The sequence below is a fragment of the Oreochromis niloticus genome, unplaced genomic scaffold, assembly GCF_001858045.2.
Source record: "Oreochromis niloticus isolate F11D_XX unplaced genomic scaffold, O_niloticus_UMD_NMBU tig00001593_pilon, whole genome shotgun sequence".
Lineage (NCBI taxonomy): Eukaryota > Metazoa > Chordata > Actinopteri > Cichliformes > Cichlidae > Oreochromis > Oreochromis niloticus.
In genome coordinates this window covers 337524-362806 of record NW_020327419.1, presented here as the reverse complement: position 1 = coordinate 362806, position 25283 = coordinate 337524, and the positions used below count along the sequence as shown (strand labels likewise).

General features: G+C 38.8%; 1 protein-coding gene and 3 long non-coding RNA genes across 4 annotated transcripts; 1 reads left to right on the top strand and 3 right to left on the bottom strand.

The window, feature by feature from the left end:
• LOC106097228 (uncharacterized) lies at nt 1-24938 on the bottom strand. The gene is made up of 2 exons (XR_001223524.3): nt 23505-24938; nt 1-197 (listed from the first exon to the last, which is right to left on the bottom strand). It is a non-coding gene; the product is annotated as an uncharacterized LOC106097228 (long non-coding RNA).
• On the bottom strand, nt 5664-6185 carry LOC112844785 (uncharacterized). The gene is made up of 2 exons (XR_003217536.1): nt 6087-6185; nt 5664-5820 (listed from the first exon to the last, which is right to left on the bottom strand). It is a non-coding gene; the product is annotated as an uncharacterized LOC112844785 (long non-coding RNA).
• Nucleotides 9549-14618, bottom strand: LOC112844782 (programmed cell death 1 ligand 1-like). The gene is made up of 3 exons (XM_025904428.1): nt 14447-14618; nt 10559-10912; nt 9549-10320 (listed from the first exon to the last, which is right to left on the bottom strand). The coding sequence occupies exons 1-3, from the start codon at nt 14514-14516 to the stop codon at nt 10154-10156; spliced, it is 591 nt and encodes a 196-aa protein (XP_025760213.1). The 5' UTR covers nt 14517-14618; the 3' UTR covers nt 9549-10153.
• On the top strand, nt 12273-23466 carry LOC109199698 (uncharacterized). Its single transcript, XR_002060011.2, has 3 exons — nt 12273-12455; nt 17440-17797; nt 23344-23466. It is a non-coding gene; the product is annotated as an uncharacterized LOC109199698 (long non-coding RNA).
• Nucleotides 24939-25283: the final 345 nt, after the last annotated feature.

Here is a 25283-nt window from a genome sequence, read left to right as displayed (position 1 = left end):
TTCTCCTCCTGTGTGTTTGTGTGTGCAGAGTTTCTACCAGAGCCAAATGTCATCGACTCCTCACTGAAGTCGTCCACCAGTCCAACCACTGGAATCCAGCTGCTGCTCTCTAACTGGTCCACACAGCAGCTCAGACCTGACACATTCACTGCAAACACACTGGTTTATATTCTGTTTGTTCTCCTCATGAAGGAAACCTCAGAAGATGTGAAATGTGAGTGTGTGTCTGCCCCTCACTGGTTGTTTCTGTCTGATGGAAACATGAATTCTTGTGGCTAACACACACACCTGTCTGAGATAACAAAGAACAAACATGAGTCGACTTCAGCCACAAAGTAAAAGCTGCAGGAACGTTTGGTCAGTTTTTGTTTCAGGAGTCATAAAGAGAACATCTGTAACATCTGTCCTCATTCAGCCTGAGACATCCTGGAGACTCAGACGATCATTTTAACCTCTGCTTTATAACTAAAGTGCTCAGCAGCAAGTTTTCATAAAGTCAGACTAAAGTGAAAGAAGGACTCAGATAAAATCTCTTTAATGTGTTTATTTAAATTTTATAGAGGAATGAATGACTGTTTATGTGATGTTTGATGTTACAGCTGTCTGTGTCACTGTGAGATATGAATGAATTTACGTTTCTCTATTTTTAACAGGTACAAATGTGGTTTGTTTTATGATGGAGATCCTTTACTTCATTAATAAACGGCCTTCATCTACAGTGTGTCAGACTTTTCTTTTTGAGTGAAATTGTTTTCAGCAGACAGTCACATGTTCATGTTAGCGCGCCCTCCAGTGGAGTTGGACTGTGCTTCTGTTTCTATGTGGCCCTCTGTGCATACTCAGTACTTATTCTTCACTGACCCACAGATTTGAAATCAGGTTATTGTTCACATACAAACATTTGTTTTGTTTTTTCCTCCAAGTTTTATTCTTGGTGAAAAAAGGTGAAAAAAAAGATGAAAGTAATGGGAGCTACAGCTGTCAATCTATCTCCTTCAGCAGTACACACACACTCTCTCTCTCTATCTATCTGTCTATCTATCATGTCATTTATAAAGTTAATTTTCAACTGGTTTTAATGTGCTCTCTCACTCTACTGTCATGCTGCTTGTTTCATCCTCCTTGTATTTTTTGAAGATCAAAACAGCGAGCACAACAACGATCAGAACAAGTAATAAAACAGAAGCTACCAGTGCACCATAATGTCCTCTAGCAACTCCATCTTTCACCTCTCCATCCTCCGTGTCTCCTCCTGGTGGAGCTGCAGGTGAGAAAAAGATGTGAGGTGTCAGGTGATCACATCACACATCCTCAACAACATCTTTAGAAACAAACATCAACAACCAGGAAGCAGCTTCACCTCCGATCCCACACACACTCAGCTCTACTCACTCACCTGGAGGATCAACAACACTCAGGGAGATGATGCTGATGGATTTCCACAAACGGGTTCCTCTCATGACGACACGACACTCATATGTTCCAGTGTCATTAAACGTCACATTGTTCAGAATCAAAGAAACGTCTCCATCCTTCATCTGTCTGTCCTGCAGATCCACCTGGTTCTTAAAAGATGGATGCTGGTGATCTGGAATAAACTGATCATCTCCATACAAAAGAACATATTCTGGCTCCAGATCAGCTCTGCTCCAAATTACAACTACGATGTTGTTGTTTGGAGCTTGACATGTCAGAGGGACGTCCTGTCCAGACTCAGCTGTGATGATTTTATGGCCTGAAAGGGAAACAACACAGAGCAGAGAGAGTAAACAGAGGTCTGAATATAACTGTTCATTTCTACAATTTCCATCTTCTGTAAACCTGCATTTTCTGTACAAATAAATAAAAGATAAAGGGTGAAATATATTTATCAAATTTCATGTTTTATTAGCTTTTATCTATTTGACCCAACTTATTCAGACCCTGTAACAGAAAGGGTGAGAGGAGAGGCCGCAGAAGAAGCTGTAATCAAAGATGTACAGATGCTTTTATGTTTAACATAAACGAAGTGGGCAGATCTGCAAAAAGCAAACCATGGAGGGAAGAGAACTCATTAAACAACATTTGTCCACCTGTTTTAATTTCCTTCAATGTACGTGTGCATATATAAATCTACACGCACACACACACACACAGATAGAGAGAGAGAGAGAGAGTTTACTGCTGAAGGAGTGGCTCAGTTCTCACTAATGTCACAGAGGGACATTAGTGAACTTGTGTTAATAGTACAGAGTTGAGGGGTGATAGTTGAAGTAAATGTAGATTTTTATTTATAATCAGAAGTGTCTGAATCAATAATAACAAACCTTTACAGCAGTTTTTCCATGTTTATTTGACATTGTTTTTACTATGTTTATTATTTTATCGTATTTATTATTCTTATTGTATCTCTTATATTTCTGTTGTTCAGCACATTGGTCAGCCTTGTGTGTTATTAAGGTGCTATATAAATAAACTATGATGATGATGATGATGATGATGACGACATTGCTTTAAACTGAATGACAGTACTAACTGTTCCTTCTGAAGGTCAGCGTTGTGAAGAGAACAGCAGACTCTTTTCTTTAACAACTTAATTATACAAACTGTAATGTAAACGTGTGTGAGTACATCTAAAATCTAACATCCACTTTCTTACATGACGGAAAAGTTTTGGTGTCAGGATACCTGTGTCCTCTCTGTGAGCAGCCCACACTAAAGCAGCTCTAACATCTAACAGCGGGTAAGAAATAAATTGATACAATTCAAAATTAAACTGACCTGCACAGGTAAACCTGGGAGACAGACAGTAATGTCCAGCAGAGCGACGGAGATGTTACAGCAAACATTTCAGCCTTTCATTACGCACACTCAGACTGCCAATCATTCAATGTCTCGCTGTCACTGGCAAATTTTTTGCTTTGACTTCTGAAAGTCCTGTCCTGGCTGACATCAAAGTGCAGTCACTTTGGCTTTGGCCAGTTTTTGTGTCTCTGTCTTGTGATTGGCCACAGCCAGTTTTACACCCTGCGCTTGTCTAGTAGTCCTGTAGTGACTCTAGACAAATCGAAACTCCCTGGCGGCTGTGACAAAAGGTACACGGTGTATTGGAAATCAGTTTTTGGCAGGCAATTACCTTTTGGCACAATACCGGTGTGGCACAAACTGTGCCTGACTGCTTCCACTGACAGTCTGAACTCATGAGTGTTAACAGATTTCCTTTAAAGAAAAAACAAGTGTCGGCTTGAAACGTTTGGTACAGCATTGTTTGCCAGACATGAAAGCAGAAATTTTCATTTGTCTCATTTTAAGATTAGCTTGTAAACATTTAGCTATCTACTTCCTTACATCACACTTAGATAATATAATGTAAATATGATATGCCAATATTAAATGTATTGTATTAACATATGAAACGCATTTAATTCACAGTCAAATTTAACTCTGTGTTAGATTTGTGTTCTCACGAGTAAATATATTAATTTATCTTATGTTGTAAAAGATGTTTTCTGATTGTCATTTTATTTTGGAAATGATTTTATTTTGATGATTATATGTGACTTCACTTCCTGTTCCATATGTCGTGAAGCGGGAACTGCTAAAAGGAATGTATGTTTTTGCCTCCGGTGTTGTTGTCAATAAAAGAAACGGGAAAAGTAAGCAACAAACAATGCGCACAGAGCAATCATTTCAAACCTCAGCAGCTTCCTGTTTTTATAAATAGTTAAAGACTGAAATTTCTGCAGAGATTCTTGAATGTCATCTTTAATAACACTCAGGATGTCTGTAGTTATATTTTTGTTCAATTTAACATTTATATTTTTATAAGTTTTTTGACTTTGACTTTTCATATTTATGAAATATTTTATCTGGGAGCAAAAACAGCATGCTAATATGTGGAGATCACCCCAACCAATCACAGCAGATGGCCCCGCCTCTCCCTGAGCCTGGTTCTGCCAGAGGTTTCTTCCTGTTAAAAGGGAGTTTTTCCTTCCCACTGTCGCCAAAGTGCTTGCTCATAGGGGGTCATATGATTGTTGGGTTTTTCTTTGTATGTATTATTGTGCGATCTACTGTACAATATAAAGCACCTTGAGGTGACTGTTGTTGTGATTTGACGCTTTAGAAATAAAATTGAATTGAAAATTAAATTGAATAAAGTCCAGATGTTTGTTCTTCCTGATTTTTGTTCTTAAACAGTGACTTTTATATTTTTGAGACAGGAGGACAAAGACAGTCCTGCAGTCTGCCAAAGGACTGCAGCTCATAACTATACTGGAAGCTGAAGATCTTTGTCCTCTTGGCGTCCTGCAAATGACCACATCAGCAAATTAAAACAAACAGCATCTATTTGACAGCATTTATGTTGTTTTTATAAATTTGATGACTGTCATAAAAGTTTAAATACTTTTTTCTAACGTTAAAGTTAAAGAGGAAAAACTCCTTTTGAAACAACTTCCTTGGTGACACTGAAACACTGACGTGTCTCCATCTTGTGTTGACTCCACCATAATAACTTTTCTTGTAGATCTTTAGGTTTTCTTTTGGCAGCATAAAGAGATCACAAACTTGTTATATGTTTGATAAAGAGAATAAATCTGTAAATTTTGAAGTTTGAGACTTAAAGTGAGAGAAAGTCAGTGAGCAGGTTTTTCATCAGGTTTTCCTGCAGTTTGATTCTTGGTTCAAAAAAGTGTCCCTCAGACAGCCAAACCCCTCTGTTCTCTGATTGGATTGCTACATTTGTGATTGACATGACATTGACCAATCAGATGAAAGGAAGAAAAATAGGGTCAAAATTCGTACTTGTAACTTGCAAATATTCACATGTCTTTTTTTGTGGCTAAGTCCACACACAAATCTTTTCACACATACAAATCCTGATTTACAAGTACAAAATATTTATGACCACATTTTGAGCCCATAATTGGCCAGCATAAAAGAATAAAATCTGTTATATAAATAAAGAGTTTCACAGTACATGCAATGTTCAAACTGACATAAATAAAAGCTGCATATAATGAACACACACAGATGTCTGAATGACGTCTCAACTATTTAAACTACAGAAACAGTCTGAGGCTTCAGCTCAGCAGGAGGTCACGAGCTAACAGCTACACTCACAGCAGAAACAGGACACGTCTGTAATTTACATATTTTATATTTTTTATAAAAGAAAAACAGTCCAAACTTCTCATGAACAAACTGACTTCCAGCTGGTGTTCATGCAGCTCATCAGGACAGTGAGGAGCTAAAGACAAACTTTCACCTGAAACCAGGATTAAAGCTGAAAATGTTTTCTGGATGATCGTCGACACTTTGCACCAAACAACAAGAAGAAAAAGACTTTTGGACTGAAAGCATCTTTAGTTAAAGTCCAACATGTCCAAAGGAAAATGTCTTTCACAAAGATGCTAAACAGCAAATCCAGGATGTCCTCGTGTGTCTCCACTGGATGATCTGTGTCACCTCTCAGGAGCTGGAACAGCAGCAGGAGACTCAAGAATCACAGCTGTGCTCAGAGACATTTCAACCTCACATTGTTCAGCAGGAGAAGGCTGGGATGAATCCTGACTTATGTTTTTTGTAGTTTAGAAAACCAACAAAAGAAACAAGCAACAAGTGACAAACTGACCATCAGGTTGACCTGCAGGTCCACCTGGTTCTTAAAAGATGGATGCTGATCATTTGGATCAAACTGTTCATCTCGGTACAAAACCACATGTTCTTACTCCAAATCAGTTCTGCTCCACTCTACTACTGTGATGGTTTTGCTGTCATGTGGAGCTCGACACGGCAGTGTGACGCTCTGTCCGGACTCAGCTGTGATGATTTTCTGATCTGAAAGAGGGAACAACACAGAGCAGAGAGGTTAAAGGTCAACGTTTAAACTGTTCTCTTCTACAGCAGCCAATCAGAGAGAGGATCAGAGGTCACTGTCGTCTGATTGACCAACTTCAAATAAATAAACGTCACACAATAAAGCAAAGTTTTCTTAAAGTCCTTTCCTTACATCAGACTATATCTGGCTTCTGATTGGACAACATTTCTTCTATCACACAGGTGATACAGGTGCTGCTTACTTTACAAGGACATTTAAATCTCACCTGTAGTTACAGACAGCAGGAGGCAGACAAACACCAGAGTCCAGCATTCTGATGTTTTCACAGCATCCATCTTCTGTTTTCTGTGGGTTTCAACATCAGAGTCTCATAATAAGGAGAAGTACACTTATGACATATGCATGATTGTTCCCACTTTCTATAGAAAGACTGGAAATCATATGCAGCCATCTGCCACTAGATGGAGCTGTAGCCTCAGTATTTTCAGCTCTGTTAAATTGGCTGTGATTAAATTTGACTGGTTATCTTGAAGGCCTATTTTTGTTTTCTCTTTACTTTAGATTTTAAGCCTTGTAGAGATGGTTGTCATGAACTGTGGGACAATGTGTGTCATTCATAAGACACAACACAATCTGCCACATGCTTTAGTCGATTATGTTTCTTTAACAGATGTTCATTTGGCAAATTTAATATTAGATCATATTAGATATTTTAATATTAATGAACATCTTCTACAGTAATGTGTTTTCATAATGCACAACAAGTTTAAATTATTAAAAATGCATTTTTCTTCCTTCTTTTGTAATTTGTGACATAAAAGGTGTTTAAAGTCTAACATGATGTGTTCATAATGTGCAGTCCAGACAGTTAAGTGACATTTAAAGTAGGATTCATGGTTGAAAAATGTGATCAGGGGTTTCACTTCACACAGTCTGACACTGAACATTAAATGTAACTTTATAGCTGAGTGATTACTCGAGTAGTTTAGACTAGTTGAGTAGTGGAGTTTTCTTAGTGATGTAGTTCACCACAGTAGTCACACACCTGCATGTTTCATTCGGCACAGTTTTTAGAAACTTGTCTACGGTTGGAGTCAAACCAGCAACCTTTGCCAAATCAAAGTGTTAATCACTGCATTATGAGAAACACCAACTATGATCCTCGTAAGTCCCCTGAGGCGACTGTTATTGTGATTTGGAGCTGTATAAATAAAGTTGAGTTGAATCATCCTGTGAGTAACCACTTGGCAACAGCGGGAAGGATGATCCTGTGTTTTGATTGTTTTACAAAATGTTAATGTTAATGTTGATATTATAAGCTTACCAGGTGTTTAACTCAAGGATAAGTTATAATCCTACTAAAGTATTTTAGCAGTGATTACATTGTGTATTCCAAATATATTTAAAGTACCTCAAGTTGTACTACTGGTGCAACATACTCAGAGTATCTTTGTGGGCCTAAATTTCTGGATGGATGCAAAGATATAAAGGATGGAGCCACTCGCCTAGCTTGGGAGTCACCGAAACTAGTGCTCCGATTACCTCTGGGACCACCGTCACCTTCACCCTCCACATCTTCTCCAGCTCTTCTCTGAGCCCTTCTCAAGCTTCTCATGTTCCTACTTCGTCATGTTGCAGTCATTCAATTTTGCTACATCTATCACTACGGCCATCTCCTTCTGCTTGTCCACCACTAATATGTCCGGTTGATTAGCCACCACCAGTTTGTCCATGTTGATGTATGTTGTCCCTCCATGGTTGGTCAGGAGCTTCCTGGTCTTGATGTCAGCGGCTTCTATCGCCTCCTCCAGCTTATTGTCCCAGCAGGGTACCTGATCACAGGCAGAGCGTAGGTGTTGATAGCTTCTAGGTGTGACAGTTGATCTCACTGAGGGGGTTCAGGCCTACACAGAACAGCAGTGGAGACAGTGCATCTCCTTGGTAGATTCTGTACTGGTGCTGTGAGCTTGAAGTTGGCCTCTGGTGTTGTTCCCCACATCCCCATTGAGTTCCTGATGAAGGCTCTTAGGCAGTCTTGAGTTACTGCTTCATTTACCAGCAGCTGGTGTTTTGCACTCCTGGTATTTTTGCTTATTCTTTTCTGTGCCCCGCTCATGTATTGACCCATGTGCCTGTTCTGTTATGATGCCTAACAGGAGCTTCCATGTGGTACTGAGGCAGGTTATTGGCCAGTAGTTGGATGCAACATGTGCTATGTGGTGTCGTCCATTTAGCCTATTTTTATATGACATTTCTTTTTAGGATGCAGAGTGCAACTGGAGTCAAATTCATTGTTCCTGTGCACACACTTGGCCACAGCAGCAGCACTGAGAGGTTCCAGTAATAAAATCATTACTGGAATTAAGAGGATGACTTTCGTCTGTGCACTAAATCACCAGATCAGTAGTTTCCTGCATGCAACATCTCTTTAGAGTAGCTACTACTCGTGGCTATGGATGATTGTTGAGGAGTCATTTGATCCGTGAAACGCTGGTGTGAAATTAGTCATTTGCTGCCGACACCGCTCCTTTTAAGTGAACCAACAGAGGAATCCTGGGTTAGCTTAAGTTTACGGCTTTGGGAAGTAAAGAGGCGCGTCAGCAGGGAAGCAGCCACCAAATACAAAAACAAATGAACAGATAAAGGTGTTTGAACACTTTAACACAATCCCTCATGATTTCTTTGCCAGAAATGTGTGAATCAGGTCGATTATGTCACATCTGCAGTATCATAACCTGCTTCCAGCTGAAGGAGACATTTGGCTTATTATGAGCTACAAACACCTGCTCTTCTCACTGAAGCTCCTCGAGGACAGACTGCCCTATTTTCTTGTCTTAGCTAAGAAATCTAGGAAACACAGCAGGCAGTAAAAGGCAGAAATTATACATTTATAATAATAATTACATGGAAACATCTTTTTGGTCAAACAGCAGACGTGAAATTTATGTTTTTCAGGGTTTTTTATCATTAACTCAGTTTCCCTGGGTCTTTTCCCCGTGTGTTATGAATACATTTTCTCTTTTATTGCTACCAGTACTTATTTTGCTGTATTTATCAGCGACACCTTAAAGGCCGGTCCGTGAAAATATTGTCGGACATAAACCGGTCCGTGGCGCAGAGGCTGCTGCCTTACATCTGTGTCCCCAATACCTGCCTTGTATAGGAAACCTGTGCCCCCTGGTGGATAATGATAGTACTGCATTACACACCTGCCACACAATATTGTACACATAAATACTGCGACCAGATATTTTTAATTTTAACCAGCTGTACACCTGAATCGTAGTTCCTGTGCAGCCTCATGTGAGCTGAAATCGCAAACATCTGTGACATCATTCAGTGTGAGAGAGTGTGGAGATGCTGCTGGTTAGATCCAGTTTACACATCTGCTCAATGAGGTTTGTTGAAGTCCAGCTCAAATAATTCAGCTTCAGTTCGAGATTATTCATGAAGCACAAGAAAACAACAACCATCTGAAGGCTCTTTTACAATAATAAAAAAACAACAAAACAAACAGAAAGTCCCTGAAAACTGCATGAACTGAGTCAACAAGTCAGAAAACTTCTGTTAAAAACAGATTTATTGTTACAGAAAGAAAACTAAACAAGATTCCTGCTCATAGAAATAAATATATTAAATACAGTGTTCAATAATAAAGTGAAAAGTGTGCAGTGCTTAAAGCTGTATATAATAAACATTAGAAGCTTCTGTGATATAAACACGAGTGTTTTATCTGTTTAAAGTGAAGCAGCAGGTAGTTTGACGTTAGCTCAGCAGGAGGTCGAGAGCAGGAAGTAGCAGCTACAGCTACGGCTCACAGTATAAAGACAAGTTTAGTCTGATAAACTAAACTTCTTATGAAGACTTCAGCTGGTGTTCATGAAGGTCGATGAGCGAGTGAGGAGCTAAAGGCACAACTGTAACTTTGGGACAGTTTTCTACTTCTTAAAAACTCAATGAACGTTTAAACATAAAATATGAAAATGTTTGTTGATGTTTTACACCAAAGAAAAAGAAAATTACAAAAATTAATGAAAATCTTATTTTGGCACTTCTTGAAGGCACAGTGGCATATCAGTCTGCTCCTGTTTCACTTATAATAACTAATTTACATTTCCTGAAGCACAAAAAAATCTGTTTGGAATAAATACATTTTTAGTCTAATTTCAGATACTTAACATCAAAACTTGGATGTTGTGGAAATTAATGTCAGGACATTTTCAAATGTCTTTACCCTGAATGCTCAGTGTCACCTTGGAGAAGCTGGAAGAGAATCAGGAGACTCAGAGGAGGAAAAAAAGAAGTTCTGACACATTTCAAACAGGCTGCTGTTCAGGCTGGAGGCTGGTAGGAATCCTTATTCTGTTGTTGTTTATGTTTTCTGTAGATCAAAAAAACAACAGCAGCAACAAGAAGCACAGCAGGAACTAACAGACTGACTATCAGTCCAACAGATCCATCCTCCTTCCCTCCATCCTCTGTGTGTCCTCCTGTCTGACCTGCAGGTGAGAAACAGGTGTGAGGTGTCAGCTGTCAGGTAGGTGATGAGTGAAGAACAGAACAGAATCCATTTCCTCTTCAAACTGCTGTCAGACATTATCTACTGCACTCTGATCACATCACTCAGACCAGCTGCTTTCTACAAAGTCTCATCAACAACATCTTTAGAAACAAACATCAACAACCAGGAAGCAGCTTCACCTCTGATCACACACACACTCAACTCTACTCACTCACCTGGAAGAACATTTAACCTGATGGTGGTGATGGGCTCAGTCTTCAGATGAGCTCTCTTCCTGCGGTTTGCTCCTCTCATGAAGACACGACACTCATATGTTCCAGCATCTGCAGTCGTCACATTGTTCAGAATCAGAGACACGTCTCCATCCTTCATCTGTCTGTCCTGCAGATCCACCCGGTTCTTAAAAGATTGATGCTGGTTTTCTGGATCAAACCGCTCATCCCGGTACAAGAGGACATAATCTGGCTGCAGGTCGGCTCTGCTCCACTCTACAACGATGATGTTGTTGTGTGGAGCTTGGCATGGGAGAGTGACATTCTGTCCAGACTCAGCTGTGATGGTTTTCTGGCCTGAAAGAGGAAACAACACAGAGAGGCTAAAGGTCAAAGTTTAAACTGTTCACTTCTACAGCAGCCAATCAGAGAGAGACCACTGGTCCATCAGGTTCACTTGATTCAACCTGCATAAACCACCATCAGAGCTGTTAGAACAAGTGTACTGATGAATAAAAATAAGCTATAAAAAACTTCTGTGAACATGAGATAAACTTGCCCAGGTTGTTTTAAGAAGACTGACATTCCCGAGAGTTCTTCCTCCTGATTTCACCATGAGATCTACAAGGCCATGAACCTATATGAGCCTCTAGTTTATACACCAGGCCCACTGAACCTTATACTAATGAAGAGCCTGCACAGGCTGTCTGTGAACACAAGTTCATACAACATGACTGCAAATACTGTGTGCATTGAAAATTTGTAAATGAGCTGTTGGATAAGCAGGGAGAGCAAGTTCTCTCGCTGCTGCTGAACCGAGCTGCCTAGCTCCAGGGAGCTTGCATCCTGAGCATGCTGTCCTTGGCAGCGGTGTGTGGCACTGCAAGATTTGTTATTGATCCCATACCAAGTAAATACAGGGCCAGTATCGCCAATACTGATACTTTTTTAACAATTAAGGTAGATGCAACATCAAATTGCTAAAGCTGAATGGATGAGTTAAAACCCAGGAAAGAAATAAAACAAAAATTTAGTCTGTACCACATCTAATCGTTTAACTAATCACACAATATCCCTTTCACAGTCAAACAAGTATAATTATTTTCAATGAAATCTGAGCCAAATTATATTTAATTGAATTTAATTCATTTATTGCACACTTGGTTCAACAGTTTCAACAGCTTTATCCTTTCATACACACAAACCATGCTCTCCCTTGATATAACATTGCAACCATGAGTGAAAAGGAGCAGGAAGGAGAAAATATTCCTATTATTACAAGTGGGCACTATTAACCCAGGAACACACTAGCATTTACTGTGTCTACAGATCATAGCGCAGACCAAACAACAAAATCGCAATCAGCAATATACAGGTCCTTCTCAAAAAATTAGCATATTGTGATAAAGTTCATTATTTCCTGTAATGTACTGATAAACATTAGACTTTCATATATTTTAGATTCATTACACACAACTGAAGTAGTTCAAGCCTTTCATTGTTTTAATATTGATGATGAAAACCCAAAATTCCTATCTCAAAAAATTAGCATATTTCAATAAAAGAAAAGTGTATTTAATTAAAAAAAAAAAAGTCAACCTTCAAATAATTATGTTCAGTTATGCACTCAATACTTGGTCGGGAATCCTTTTGCAGAAATGACTGCTTCATGCCACGCCGCATTGAAGGCGTAAATGCAAGCTCCGCCCATGGAATATACTCGTCCACACCCCTTGTAATCTCTCGGTGAAGAAGCCCTTTTGGCTTTATGTCGGTCATTAATGGATAAAGGAGAAAAAAAACTTGGGATATCCAGTACTCGAAGACGACTATGACTTAACTTTGAAGTTTGAAACTATTTTTAACTCGCGAATCAGCGTTACAGCCTCTGCGTGTTGGGGTAAGTAAAACACGGACATCTGAAGTGAGGAGATGGTTTCAGGCCTTGTTAGAGTAGATGGCGGTTTATGGCGGCGCTAGTCTCTCGCAGGTTTATTTCCAGTGTGTACTGCTCGTCATTGTTTGGACAAAATGGTGTACGTGTATTTAACGCCGTGTTGTTCTACAGTGAGAGGCCTACACCGACGGATTGTGATGCAAGAATTTTATATTCTGATAATTAGGGATGTTATATGATTGAAGTCTTATGGACATTAAAAATGTAACTTTCAGTCCTGTAAGCATATTTTAATTAACCAAAAGGACTAGGATGATTGTAATATTGGTACAATAACGCAGTTATAAAAACACTTCGAAAACAGGTCATTTCTTTATTTTATATATAACCTTTTCATTAATCTTGTTCATTACAGTCAATGTTGAAAATATACAGCTATATATGCAATATTAGACATACAAGAAACATCGGAAATCACTTTGGGACACAACATCTGAAACTGCACTGAAACCTTCGACATTTCCCGAATACTGTGAACTACTAATGGGCGGTTACAACATAAGTTAGGAGGTAATGTCCCATAGCAGTTAAAATCAAGACAAAAAGCCAGGAAGTGGCCAGTATAAGCTTGGTTTTATTAAGTTAAAGGTCTTTGCAGCCAGTGACAGTACAAACGTACCCCTTTAGCGTGCGTTTTAGTTTTACTTTTCTTAGATTTGGACCAGATTTCTTAGAAGTGTACCAGAATTGATATAATGTATCCTTCCGCGAACAGGCGCCGCAGGAGTCGTGCGCGCCTAAGATTGTGTAAGCGACTGCCGACTGGTGATTGGTTGTCAAGTGAGCTCGAAGAGAGCAGTATTCACCGCATGAAAAGCATCGTTTGTGGTAGCAGTGGACGATTTGTTTTTAACTCTCAGATTCACTTCAGCTCTTTGCACTGAATGTGAATGGCAAAGGATTGAGGTGATGTTATCAACACAGACAAACAAGAGTGCGTATTCAGCCAGGCTCTGATGTCCAAAGGAGTCCTGTAGTTGTGGGTGTGCTTCCACAGGACAGGTTTTAATAGAGTTCAAATAGTTTCAAGTGTGTTTTGAAGGGCCGACTTTAAGTTTTTTGATTAAAATCCCCCTTTTTTCGATATGAAACCAGTTAGTGTGAGGCCGCAGGTAACTGATGATAGCCTTGATTGTATAGATTTCTCCTGTTTGTCATTTAGTCCTGCTGTTTACTATTATATCATATTCCGGCACAGTTGGTGTGGAGCATCCACAATTTGGTTGGACTTGTACAATGACAAAATGTTTATTCTTTTAAGAGCGATTCTAACGTGAGCATCCAGACACCAATAATAATCACCACTGTTTGCTAGTTCGTTAGCTCTTTAGCTAAGTCGCTCACTCGTTAGCTCTTTAGCCAAGTCGCTCGCTCGTTAGCTCGTTAGCCAAGTCGCTCGCTCGTTAGCTCTTTAGCCAAGTCGCTCGCTCGTTAGCTCTTTAGCTAAGTCGCTCACTCGTTAGCTCTTTAGCCAAGTCGCTCGCTCGTTAGCTTGTTAGCCAAGTCGCTCGCTCGTTAGATCTTTAGCTAAGTCGCTCGCTCGCTCGGTGCGCTCCCTTGGCAGCTAAGTCGTTAGCTCGCGTTAGTAGGCCTCGTCAGGAACGGGAGTAGATCGGGTGGTCTGTATTTATCATAATGAATGGTGTGGAAAGCGATGTTGTAGCCAAACATTGTCCTGATCTTGTGCAGAAGTTTTTTCGATCTTGTCGGCGAGCTTAGTTAAAGTAACTTACAGGCGCTAGCGCTAATGCTAGCGACGCCTCACTCAGGATTTATAATTATTATTCACGATGTATACGTCATATATTTACAGTAACGTTAAAGGTAGTTAAATCGAATAGTAAGGTAATGCTCGCAATGACACCGTTTGATGACACATAAACTATTTTGCTTAGTTTTTCCAAAAGACATTTAACTTGGAAGTTAAGACTTACCTGCAGACACCAACAGAATAAAATGGGTAAAGAGCGTCGCACAGATCCCGCAGAACTGTCCAGGATTCATCTCGTAGTTTTTCAGCGGATCCTGACATTAGAGTATTCTGAACTGTATAGAGGTGTAAAAAGGTCTTTTATACCAAAGGGGTGGTGTACAGGGAGGGATCAAGGGAGGTGTTTAAAAAGGGTGAGTGGAACTTGACAAAACTTGACAAAAATGCCCGTTTTAAAATTTGTAATAATAAAAAAATAAATAATAATATAATAATAAAAAAAGCATTAATCTACAGTAGTTTGTAAATGAGAGTGTAGTTAAGTTAATTACTATTTATCAGGGAGTCAGATATTCAAGAAATAGTTTTGACTGCAACCTTATATTTGTTTTAACATTGGATGCTAATCAGTCATATCTAATATGTATTACTATATATTTATGAAAAAGAATAGTTATTTAAAAGTTGTTTTTTTATCATATTTTTTTCAGTAATAACTGGCTGTTATTTGCGAGTTTTGGAGGGAACAGAGTAGGGCTAACAGCTGAAAGTCACTAGCACCAGGATAAATGCAATTTTTTTTGGTAAACATATTGCACACTTACTAATAATACAAACAAACAAACAAAAACAACAACAAATCTGGTGTCCACTCTCTGACAGTGGCAAAATTCTCTCTGCCTTGTATGTGAATAAATCGTCTGCTAAGTTAGAACAGGTTACTGTGTAAAATGTGTCGGGCATGCTGCTTGTTCTGAATATCAATTAAACTTAAGAGTTTACAATAACAAGGAACATGTGCAACACAATATTTTTGTTATATTTATGTTTTGACACATCTCTGTTTATTCATGTATAAAGACATGTTTTATGAGTGTTTTGTCTTTTACCTAGTAGCTCATAATTAATCACTGTGTAACTCTCTAAAGTTCGTCACAGTTTTTTTCATCCTTCTCCCACTGTTATCCTTTGCCTCTTAAGCACCTACTCGGGGCCAGCTTGCCTTGTACCTTGTACCTGGTTCTTTTTTAGTACCTTCTCCAGCCGGGGTTCCAAGTGATCTGAAACAATCCGAAAATGTGACATCAACGGGTTGCATGGCATCGATCAACTTGTCAGTAGCATCACTTGACGAGTCACGAGAGTGTCTTGTTCATGAAAATCAAAACTGCCATTTTGAAACCCGGAAACAAGGGAAATTGCTCCAAAAAACAGCACTGTGGTCTCAAAGTCTTCCACAAAGCCACAGACTAAGCAGCAGGTATATCGTCACCTCAGCGTCCATGTTTGTTGTGTTCGTCACGGGAAGCATGGCCACATTGAACCCATGCACATTAGGTGGAACTCGATTGTAATGGAAAATCAGAATCAGAATATTTTATTAATCTATAAGGAAATTATGTGGTTACAGCTGCTCAAAGACGGTAACAATAACAGACTGAACTATATTCAATAATACAATAAATTACAAAGTTACAAAATAAATGAAAAAGCTCTATTATGTACAAATGGCTCAATAATAAATATTTAGACTATTACAGAGGTTAAATATATATATAATTTTTCACTATAAACTGTAAAGCTTTGTTTTCTCTGTAGAGCATGTGCAAAAGGGTGTACAATTGCACTGTATGGTGTGCATTAGATGGACCCTAACCCCCAGAGGATGGCACTGGCCCACCTCTTGCCCTGTGGTAGCTGAGATAGACATCCTACTATTGGATATACTGGGTACTTGGAGTTAAAATTGTACAATTTATCAGCAAAATGATAATTAACATCAGCTTTAAATAAACGACGTGGAACACAAGGTGCAAACATTGCATTCAAATATAGAGGAAAGCAGAAGGCTGTACTGGAGAGCATCATGAGATATGACCGTGGTATGGTGATCTCTCTGAGCAGGCAAAATTTAAGCCGCCACGTCTTGTGCAACTGGGAGGACTCAAGACCTCTCCCTCCAGTCCATTTATGATTGGTCTGTAATCACACAGGTACAGAGTTCTGTCAGACCAGTCACACCTTCTTTCTGAGTATGAGCTCATTCCTTCTGACAAGATACAAAAGTCCCAAAATGCATCTGAATCGCTTTAAAAATTTATTTTTACAACAGCAATCAAGCTTTTAAATAACAGTTTTTAGAGTTATTTGCAATATGGGTATATACTAACTAGTATGTTTGTAATTATACATAATAGATTTTATTTTTTAAAAGCATCTCTTTCTTATCTCTTTAATGTCTGTTGTGTTGACAGGACACTCAAGGCTAAAATGGTTTAAAACAGGGGTCGGTAACCCTGGGTACGGCACGCGAAGCGTTAACTGATGGCACGACACGCAGTGAATTAATCTGAGAAGGTGCATTAAAAAATAAATGGCCACGCTAGCGGTGCACATCGGAAATTAGCTCGCGTAGACATATTAGTTGTGCCGCTTCTTAATGACGGTATCTTAGCTAACAACCCCAACTACCAGATTCAACTTGTAATTGCTTCTACAGTTTTCTTTCACCCATTACAGTTTCTTTCATTTCACTTCCTGTAATGACCATTAAATCCTCCATAAAGCACCTGATCCACAAACTCTGACCTGAAGAAAAGTGAACTTTGTAGCTGCTCCATTCACCACCGTTTGTTTTACACACTTTGACTGTAGCCCGTTAATCTGAGACGCCACTTACTATAAAATACTGACATGATCCAACTTGGTGAGTCACTGATGTCTCATTTTCTTGAACCTGTTTTCTCGACTTCTGTCTTCATTGCCCTTCCTGAGTTCACATCTCCGGTGGGGCTAAGACACAAGGAGAAGAGTACCATGGGTCTCTAGCAATAATCAGATTTTGATCAATTTAAGCTTCCAGTGTCTTTGTGCTCTCTCTGCTTAAGTGACTACATGTCTCTGTTTGTAGCTTCTCTTAATTATCGATGCTGTAAAAATGAGTAACTGCACTTTGACCTTCATAGTATCTCTGCTGTGTTTCTTTCATTCTTTCAGACTAGAAAGTCATCACAGCTGAGTCTGCACAGGACGTCACTCTGTCGAGCTCCAAACAACAACTTCATAGTTATAGAGTCAAGAGGAGGAGCTGACCTGGAAGATGAACATGTCCTTTAGTACTGAGACAAGCAGCTTGATCCAGCTGGTCAGCATCCATCTTTTAAGAACCGGGTGGATCTGCAGGACAGACAGATGAAGGATGGAGACGTGTCTTTGATTCTGAGGGACATCATAACTGCAGATGCTGGAAAATACAAGTATCGTGTCTTCAAGAGAGGAACAAGCCGGAGGGAGAGAGCCCTTTTGAATAATGACTCCATCAGCATCATCTACCTGAGTGTTGTTGATCCTCCAGGTGAGTGAGTAGAGTTGAGTGTGTGTGTGATCAGAGGTGAAGCTGCTTCCTGGTTGTTGATGTTTGTTTCTAAAGATGTTGTTGATGAAAAAAATCAGCCGAGCTTTAATGTTTGGTCACATTTTAGGATAAATTCTAATTATTGTTCTATAATGATGATGATGTAAAACTGTGGATGTTTAATGCTACTGACAGTAAACAAAAGAGACACATGCATAAATAATTTAGCCATGAAATAAATCGACTGCATTGAAGTGCAGAGTCAACACAAAATGGAGGTGAAGACAAAATGGAGAAGTGTCAGTGTGGAGGAATCTCACTAATTTCACTAACCCTAACCTAACCCTGCAGTTTCTGCTGGAAACAGGAAGTTCCTTCTTTTTCACAGCTCTTTGGCAGCCTGCCAATATTTATGTATACTGGGATTGTTAAACAGTAAATGAACTGGTTCTTATTGCTTTTCTACTTTACCTGAGTTTTTAAAGCACTTTATACACATTTATACAAGCACTTTTTTCTTTTTTTGTTTGACACTGTTTTTATTAATAGTTTTGTCACAGTTTAAATATTTAGACATTTCAGGAGAAATCAACAATCATACAGTCAAAACAAACATAACTAATATGAATAAAAGGTGTGGGTGCCAATTATAATCAGCTACCATATGCATGCCTACATATGCTCAACAGCATATATTCTCCAGCACATATACACACTTTTCCTACATATATATGGATATACAAAGTTATAGACATAAACCTTAAATGTTTTGTCCGTTCATTAATTTTCCTTAGTGCCATATAATCTCCACTTCTCACTTCAAATGGCCATCTTTCATTATTGTACAAATCACTGTTATTCCTTTTTGTTCCCACTTCCTGGATCCTGAGTCGTGTTCACTTGGTTCAACACCAACATCATAATCAGCCCAGTTTAACGTCTTAACCTCTTTTTCCAACTTACTTTGTTTAACTAGGCCGAAACCACATCTCTAGAGTGTGGGATGTTATAGGAAAGTTTTCTTAAGTTGCAAATTTCCAAGAAAAGTCTGGACTGGGACATCCTGTACTTTTACTTCAATATCTTTCCATTTAAAGTTCTGATAACACCACTTTATCGCTGGTCTGGTTTGGGCTGCATAGTAATAATCATTTAGATTAGGGAGTCTCACACCACCTTGCTTCCTAGACAGTATTAATTTAGAATATTTTATTCTAGGCCTTCGTTCCATACAAATCTAGAGATGAGCCTACCACAGTTGTTGAATTTTTCCACTGGGATCTTAACTGGCAGGGATTGGGAAAGGTACAATAGCCGTGGGAGGATACTCATTTTTATTGTTGTGACTCTTGCACTAAAGTCTAGTGCAAGAGTTGACCATTGGTTCAGATCATGTTTAATGTGAGTGGTCAGTCCATCATTGTTTGTTTTATTAAGGTCACTCAAATGTTTAGTCACAGTTACATCCATGTATCTTATTTGTTTTGCAATCCAGTTCAGTTTAAACTTATTTTAACCTCTTCAGACGGCCAATAATTGAAAGCAAGTATCTGAGTTTTGGTCACATTAATTTTGTACCTCGAGTTTTTGGCAGAGATATGAATTACATTAAACAGTGGAATTATAGTTTGGTTTGGATTTTCTAAATAGAGTATGATAAGCTGCAAATCAGCTGATGACGTGCTCTTCCCCTTTAATATTTATTCCTCTTCCTCACTTTGTTGGATGGCCTGTGCCAGCGGTTCAATGTATAGAGTGAAGAGAAAAGGTGAGAGACAACAAACCTGGCGAGTACATCTCTCTGAGAGAGAGAGGGAGAGAGAGAGAGAGAGAGAGATTTGCTCTGTTAAGCTACCATTGATTCTAACTCGAGCCGTAGGAGATTGGTAAATAGATTTCAAATCAAATCAGATGAAAATGTATTTTTATAGTACATAATAATGCAACAAAGTTGATCAAAGTGCTTCACAGTCGATCAGAGCAATAGCATAAGTCAGAATAAAAGAAACAGTTAAAAGAAGGGCAGGAAACAATATGAACAACATGGGTTAAAAAAAAAACCATAACTAGCCCTGAAACAGCATACTAGTTTGAATCAAAAGCCGGACTAAAATAATAAGTTTTAGGACGCAATTTAAAAGATTGGATGGACTCTGAGGAACAAATATAAGGTGGGAGGTTATTCCAGAGTCTGGGAGCTACGGCAGCAAAGGCCCGATCACCTCTGGACTTCAGACGAGGCCTCGGTTGCGTCAGGAGCATTTGATTGGAAGATCTAAGTGCCTTATTAAGGATATACAAATGGAGGAGTTCGCATAGATAGCTGGGAGCCAAATGGTTTAAGATTTTAAAGGTTAGCAAGAGAATTTTGAAATTGATAGGATATCAATATATGTAGGTTGGCTAAAACTTTCAAGCACGGCATATAAGAAGCTCCAATCTATACTGTGGAAAGCCTTCTCTGCATCCAGGCTTATTAGGGCTGCACTGTCCTTTTTTGTTTGCATCCAATTAATTATCTGGAGGGTCCTTCTTATACTGCCTTGAGTTCTACGTCCTGTGATAAAGCTAGTTTTGCCTTTATTAATTAAATATGTCACAATTGCCCCATATTGTTCAGCAATTATAGATGTGTATATGTAGTAATCCACACTGAGTACCGATATGAGTCTCTAATTGATATAATATTCAGTGTCTTTTCCCTCTTTAAGAATGACTGAGATAATGATGATCGCCTCTCTCCATGAGAATGGATTGAATCAATCCATGATTGAATGATGATTGAAGCATTGGTATCAACTCCTCCTTAAAGTTCTTGTACCACTCTGAGGGAAACCCATCGGACCCCGGAGATTTATTGGCTTTAAGTCTTGAAATTGCTCTAGATATTTCTTCACGAGTGATAGGGGCAGTTAGTTTGCTTTTTTAAAAATAATAATAATAATGGATTGCATTTATATAGCGCTTTTCAAGGCACCCAAAGCGCTTTACAATGCCACTATTCATTCACTCTCACATTCATGCACTGGTGGAGGCAAGCTACTGTTGTAGCCACAGCTGCCCTGGGGCAGGCTGACATATCGCGCCATCGGCCCCTCTGGCCAACACCAGTAGGCGGTAGGTAAAGTGTCTTGCCCAAGGACACAACGACCAGGACAGAGAGCCCGGGGCCACGGTCGCCCCGTTTTGCTGCGTATCAATACGTGGTAAGTCTAGGGAGTCAAGAAAAGCAGTTTTCTTGTCTTTATTTGAGGAACATGGTTGTTTGTAGTTTGTAGTTTTCATAATATTTCTTGAATGTTTCTTCTATTGCTTCCTGGCTGTACTGTAAGTTGTTTGTAGATGGGTCCCTAATCTTGTGAACTGTATTAGCAGGTGGCTGCTGTCTAAGGCACCATGCTAACCGTCTAGTTGCCTTTAGGCCGTTGTCATAATAATCTTGTTTCAAAAATCAAAGTTTTTTGAGATTTTTGAAACAAGAAAGTAAATATATTGTCTATTTTCTTATTTCTGTCCTGCAGGTGACCATTCAGAGTAGTTCAGTATAATATTTCTGGCTTAGGTACAGGGCCTTCCTCATTTGGTGTTCTTTTGAAGTTATGGCAATAAGTTTCCCTCTGAGTACAGCTTTAAATTCATCCCAAAACACTGTTGGACTCATTTCTTCTGTGGCATTTACCTCTGTCTGTAGCTTTATGTATTTCTTGATTTGGTCTTTTGTTTCTTTTTTATTCAGACAGCTCAGATTTAACCTCCCAACAGGTATTTCTACATCTACTATTTAAATTTAGTTTTAAGCAGGGGCGGATCTGGAAGGGTGGCATGAGGTGGCAAGTGCCACCCTAAAATGATCCCTTGCCACCCCAAGTTCCACACCAGTTTTGCATATGACAAAATAAAATAGCATTAACAGTTTAAGCGTAGTTACAGTCAACAGTGAATATAAATGCTAAAACTGAATATATTGCATAGTGTGGAAGGAAGTGTTATTGCAATGTAAACACTGTCACTAAGTAGAAAACCAGCGGAGTGATACACCTCCTGTTGTCAGGCCTGCAGGTTTATCCCTGTGCTGTTCTCCTCTCTCTTTTGGTGGAAAAACTTTTCTTTTACTAGCACACATCATTTGTGGGGCATCTTATTGCGAAACCTGATTATTCTCTCATTTTAGTTTTAGTAATATTTTTAAATGGTTTTGCAAAATTTAAAAACTCGTCAGGTATATTGGCTGCATTTTTAGTAAATAATTGTATATGTTTACAAAATGTACATTTTATATTTACTCAACATGTCTGTGTAGTAAAAAATACTACTAGGATTTTAAGTTCTTTGTGTGATTTCAGATCAGTAATACTAATGCAGTATGTCAGTGAAAAAAACAACTAAATTCAGTTGAGCTGAAAAGATACCAAACAAGGCAAGTGGAAAAAATAAAATGAAACAATTTGAGGGTGAAATACAAACGTAAACTCAAAAGGAGTCAAAAATGGCTGCTGTATTTCAGACCTCAGAGGATTGATCCAACAAATCATGAAAAATTAGGTTTAAATTTTTGTTCATGACAGTGCAGATTTCTGACATTTTGTGTAATTTTAGCTGTAACACTGTGATTGTTTTCTAACAAAAAACAGTGTGAAACTTAAGTTAAACCTGTGTTTGTAAATGAACCGCCCCATGTTGTGTAGCTTTCTGGATTTTATACTTATTGGGCTACATATTTATTTATTATACAGGCTATACAGTACATAGAGTCAAAACTCACATGTTTTATGTAACTACAGTGTGTAATTATGTGGGCTACAGACAATAATTAAGTTATAGACTATATTTATATGAAAAACGTGTATACTTACTACATTTGAATCATTTTAACCATATGCAACCACCTGCATATGTGTTTGAAAAAAAAAAAAAGCTTTGATTTTGCCACCCCATTTGATTTCTTTGCCACCCTAAGAACATTTCTCTAGATCCGCCCCTGGTTTTAAATGAATGGCACAATGATCAGAAATATCTGTCACTCCAACTGTGCATTCAGTTACTCTATGTAGATCCCATCTGTTCATTAAGACATAGTCAATTCTTGAGTAAGTCTTGTGAGTCTTTGAGTAGTGTGTATCCTCCTTATCCAGCAGATGATGTTCCCTCCATACATCTACCATTCCCTGCTCTTTCATAAAGGTATTAATCATTCTCGCTGTTTTTACTTCTATTCATACTTGTATCAATCCTATGGTCAAATACTACAAAGTCTCCTGCACACAACACTGTGCCTTCAGATTCTGACATGACTGTTGTAAGTAGTGATTTATTATTGTGCGATCTACTGTACAATATAAAGCGCCTTGAGGCGACTTTTGTTGTGATTTGGCGCTATATAAATAAAATTGAATTGAATTGAAAATAGTCTTCACATTTTGTTGATTGCTCTCAGGGGGAATACGGCACAGTGTAAGTCCAGCATTATAGACTCACTCTGTTTAATAATTAGAGCCAAAAATAATAATTTGTGCTGATATTCTCCTCCTGTGTGTTTGTGTGCGCAGAGTTTCTACCAGAGCCAAATGTCATCGACTCCTCACTGAGGTCGTCCACCAGTCCAACCACTGGAATCCAGCTGCTGCTCTCTAACTGGTCCACACAGCAGCTCAGACCTGACACATTCACTGCAAACACACTGGTTTATATTCTTCCTCATGAAGGAAACCTCACACAACCACTGAGGGCAGAAAGTTCAAATGGAAAGTTGTTGTTATTGTTTTCTTTTATAAAGAAGTTGGAAAAATGTGAATGAAAATTTTTAATTTTTATGTTAAAAAATAACATTTTCTTCACCAGGCCTTTCAGAATAAAAGCATGACCAAGACATGAATTATACATAAACAATAATAAGTGTTATGTAACTAAAATGTAGATGTAATCCATGTTTTCATGTCTTCAGTAACTTTGCTGTTATTTATGTTATTTCTAAGTGTGCTGTCGTCTCCACAGCAGTGATCTGGTTTCTCTGCAGGTTCAATAAACTTTGGTCTCACTTGATCTTCTCGTGTGCTTCTGTGGGTTTCACAAAGATGTCTGATGGAAAACGTGAGTTGTTTTCTTTTCCTGATGGGAACATAGAACCAGTTCTAGATTGGTCACTGACTCTATAAATACTGAGGTACGACCATGAACACAGCTGTCTGAGCCCTTGTGCAAAATCCTGGTTGAGCCAGCTACACCGACACCTTTTTATGACCAAGTTATTTATTTTTTGTTTTCTGTTCGTAGCATCAAGAGACTACAGCTGTACAAACTTGTTGTAATTACAATTAATGTCTAAATGTTGTCTCTCGTTACAGTTTCAGAGTCAAAGTGAGAGAAAGTCAGTGAGCAGGTTTTCTGTCAGGTTTTTAATGCAGTTTGATTCTTGCTTAGATCCAGTTTACACATCAGCTCAGTGAGGTTTGTTTGGGTCCAGCTCAGATTCAGTTTCACTGCAGGATTATTCATGAAGCAGCAGGAAACAACAACCATCTGAAGGCACTTTTACAGTAAAAACATGAGAAACACAAAGTCCATGAAAACTGCACGAACTGAGTCAACAGATCAGAAAGTTACATTAAAAACATGAAACCTCATCATCCACTACTGTAACATGCATTAAAAGTAAATATATTAAATACAGAACAATAGCAAAGTTAAGACGTGCGTTCAGTGCTTAAAGCTGTATATAATCAGAAGCTCCTCTGATACAAACATGAGAGAAGCAGCAGGTAGTTTGATCTTAACCTCCTAGGACCTGCCGTCTGTGATCCACACAAACATGTGGTCACAACTGTGAGTTAAGTGGTGTGATATATGGAGGTAATTGTGCATGTGTCACTTTGCTGGTTTACTGGTATAATGAGGTTCACACAGTCAGACTAGTTTTGCATTACAGGGGAGGTCACATGACTCTGGACAGCAGAGGGCAGCAGAGTGCTGTGGGGACTGAGTTGTGCGCACAGCTGCTGTGAGCTTGTGGTTCTGGTACGACTGACCAGGCGAACAGCAGCGTGTTTCCTGTGTTCACTCTCTCTCCTGTCTTACAGGATGGTAATCTGGCTGCGCCTCTACAGCTGGGCCTGTAACACATCCACACGTGTCGACATCACATTTTGGGTCGTCTCGACCAAAATACAGAAATTTACTCTACAAAGGCCTGATATCCACGTACGAGGACATTATACTGACACTGTTCTATGAAATTTAAAATAAATGTCCTCATATGTGGATCTCATTTTTCTCAGAAACAAACATCAGATAAAAAAAAATTAAAAATCTGGTAATTCTTTGTTTTCACACTCATCAGGTCCCAATCAGCCCAAATAGCACAGAGAAATTGATTTGAGTCTCAGGAGGTTAAAGTAAAAGTTAAAGAGATGTTAGCTCAGCAGGTGGTCGACACTCTATAATGTACGTTTAAACATAAAACGTGAAAATGTTTCCTGGAATGTTTGTCGAC